At 37.3% G+C, this 3,118-nt stretch overlaps 1 protein-coding gene across 2 annotated transcripts in view; it reads left to right on the top strand.

The window, feature by feature from the left end:
* LOC101579614 (cytochrome c oxidase assembly protein COX16 homolog, mitochondrial) overlaps positions 1-2,305 on the top strand; it is a 16,572-nt gene extending 14,267 nt beyond the window's left edge. For both annotated transcript variants that reach the window (XM_004624743.2, XM_004624742.2), the window contains one exon: positions 2,042-2,305. In XM_004624743.2, the coding sequence (XP_004624800.1) occupies positions 2,042-2,158 (117 nt within the window). In that variant the 3' untranslated portion in view covers positions 2,159-2,305. The remainder of the gene's footprint in view (positions 1-2,041) is intronic.
* Positions 2,306-3,118: the final 813 nt, after the last annotated feature.

A 3,118-nucleotide genomic window follows, 5' to 3' on the forward strand; every position in this document is an offset into this window, starting at 1 on the left:
ATAGGTCCCGCCAGCGCAAGGTAGCCAGCTCTCCCACACACTCACAGGGCCTGGGCTAGGACTGGATCCTCATCAACATTTCTTGAATCTAGTCCAATGGCAGTTAGCTGGTAATTGGTAGATCTTGCATTTCCTGCCCTGCACACATGTACAATTCTAGGTTGTAGAATCTCTATGCAGAGCCTGTCATCCAGAATCTCGCTTAATCCTCTTTCCATCACTAGGACCCAACACTACTCCTGACAGGAAGACAGGTGTACATTGGCTCACAGCGTTGGCCCATGATAGCTGGCTCTGAGGTAGAGGTGGCCAAGCAGAAGAGCCTGGGCAGAGGAGAGCTGCTTGTCCCGTGGTAGCCAGGAAGCAGAGACAGGGAAGGAGTCAGGAGCAGGCATGTGCCCTTCCAGTTTGCGCCCCCAGTGCTGCCCCACTTTATGGACCTCGCTGCCTAACTACACATTCAGCTGCTATATCTGGCAGTGGATGAGTCAGCTGACAAGTACAGCACCCTGTGATCTAATTGTCCTCCACACAGGGGAATTTGGTGGGGACACTTTAGATCTAAACTATAATAGTCTCTAGGGGGTCTGACCCTTAGCTCAGTTCTTTATGTAGCTGCTTCAACAAAGCAGTCAGGCTCAAGTTGCCATGGTTCGATCCCCACAACTGAAGCCAGCCAAACCTGCCCTGAATCCCCAGGGAGCAAAAAAAAAAAAAAAAAAAAAGAAAGATCCTTAAACCATAACAGTCTCTAAAGATTAGACATTTATACATGACCTTGTTCTAGCAACCTTGCCTGCCTAGGATCAATGTTAGTTCTCTAGCATGTACATCCTGTTTATTTGGTGAATGGCTGTTACTATATTAAAATATTTTGGAAAAAAATAAATAAAAGCTTTTGATTGTTTCATAACCACATTTGAAAATACCCTCTTCCATGCTAAATTAATAACATTTTGTTCCTTTATGTATGTTTAATTCAGTCTTCACTGTTTTTGTTCCCTGCTTCCCTATTTGGTTGAAAAATATAACTTGCTACTTGAGGATATGTAAGAACTGTACTAGTAATGATGCCATATAAGATGTATTTGAAGATTTTCTTTCTAGCTCTTACAGAAGCCATGGAATATGAGCATTGAAGAAACCATATCAAACATTTGTGCCTGTCTTTTCATTATTAGTTATGAGAAAATTAACACCTACATGGCCTAAATAAAGGTTACAAGGCTAATTAGTAAAGCCAGTATGTATAGTTCCAAAATGTCAAGGTGAACTTAGGCCATGTTTCCCATCTTTGCATATGTTACCCTATATTCTGTCAGCCTCTTTTTTTTTTTTTTTTTGTTCTACGCAATTTTCCTAGAACAAACAAAGCAGCAGAGGTACAAAAGTCCTTTCCAAGCAATGGTCAGTACAAGGGAGAAAAAACATTTTTGTTCTTTGTTTCTATTCTATCATCCTGTGCTTGAGAGACTCTTCAGACTAAGGGAAAGTAAAATGGATCAAAATTGTAGTTGAAATGAGTTTTGACTGTGCACAATGATATTGCTCATGTTAACTGCAGGGAAATTTTTATTGTTAAGTACAGGCTTATTTCTCAGGCACAAGACGAATCATGTTGGTCTCTTCCTTATAGAATATTTTAGGTCTCTAGCTTTGTTCTTTGCTTCTCATTTTCTACTATCACTCATGCTAACCTTTTTAGTAATTATTATGCTAGTTCACCCTTCAGACTTACCCTGGTTTTCCCAGCTTGTTACCTCTCTCCATGCTCTCAAAAAACGAAGCATGTTGACACTTTCTGTATTATTAGTGCTATCACTGTGGGTGAAAGGCATTACCAACAGCAGCAAACAAGAAAAGTTTTAAATTTTAAAAAGTAGGACTTATTTTTCAGTGAGTGTGTTTGGTTTACAGGATACATGTGCAGTACAATTCTATTTAAGAGCTTCTTGGGTTCTTTTAATTTCATTCAGTGATTTCCTAATCAAACCACAGGCTCCCATACTAACATGTACTTTTAACTTTTGTGGTTCTATAGAAAATAAAGGACTCTGCTTTTGAAGACTGGAAGAATATTCGAGGCCCAAGGCCTTGGGAAGATCCTGACCTACTTCAAGGACGAAATCCAGAAATCCTTAAGACTAAGACAACCTGACTATGCTCAGGTTTTAATAAAAAATGTTACCAATAAGACATATTGGTCCAGGACATACAGGACATAAAATTCTACGTCTGTGGAAGGCTGGCTCATTATAAGTAAGTTGATGGACGATAAACTTGATTTTACAAAATCAAGTGTATAGGTCTTTGTATTTCCCAGCTAGTCCACTTGCAAGTGAAAGTAACAGCATTAATAACATAAAAAAATTTCAACAAAAATGTGAATCCTGTTATCAAAGTATGTAATGTATCATTTCCACCAGCCACTAGTACAACATTTTACTACTTCATTCTGATTTCTAATAAAAATAGTAGGGTTACATTCAGATTCTGACAGTAAAATTGAACAGTGATTTCATACTAAACTTTGTAGGACAGTAATCCTGATCACTGTCTAATCTTGGAATTATTTGTAATATATCACAGTATGCTATTCTCTCAAACATCAGCTAATGAGTGTGTGGATGCTATGTTTAAACATTATCAATGTTGAGGAAATAATAGCATTCTCTGTTAAAATGTTAAATTATATAATTTCCTGTTAAGCCAAAGATAATGAAGTAATAACTGACTATAAGCAGATACAGCAAATTGTTAAGGTAATTCAGAGATAAATGCTAATTGGAAAAAGCTTTTTTAAGGTATGCTGTATACCTTAGCATGATTTGCATATGAATTTATTCTAGCTTTCTGTTTGGTTGGCTGATTCTGATTTTAATTTTAGGTTTTCCATGACCTCATCCCTACTAAAAGAAAGAGTTCATTTTTTGATTTTTCTTTAAACTCATTTTCTCCACTTCACTCTTCTGGACAGGCTTCAACCCCTACCTTCTGGTATTTTTATGCTTGATTCTAAATGTCTAATGTCTCAAATAGTTGCACTACAATTGTAAAAAAAATAAATTTGGCCCACTTTTACCGCATTCAAAACTCAGCAGTTTACTTCAATAAAAAG

This window comes from Octodon degus, unplaced genomic scaffold (assembly GCF_000260255.1).
Source record: "Octodon degus isolate 3935 unplaced genomic scaffold, OctDeg1.0 scaffold00007, whole genome shotgun sequence".
Taxonomy (NCBI): Eukaryota; Metazoa; Chordata; class Mammalia; order Rodentia; family Octodontidae; genus Octodon; species Octodon degus.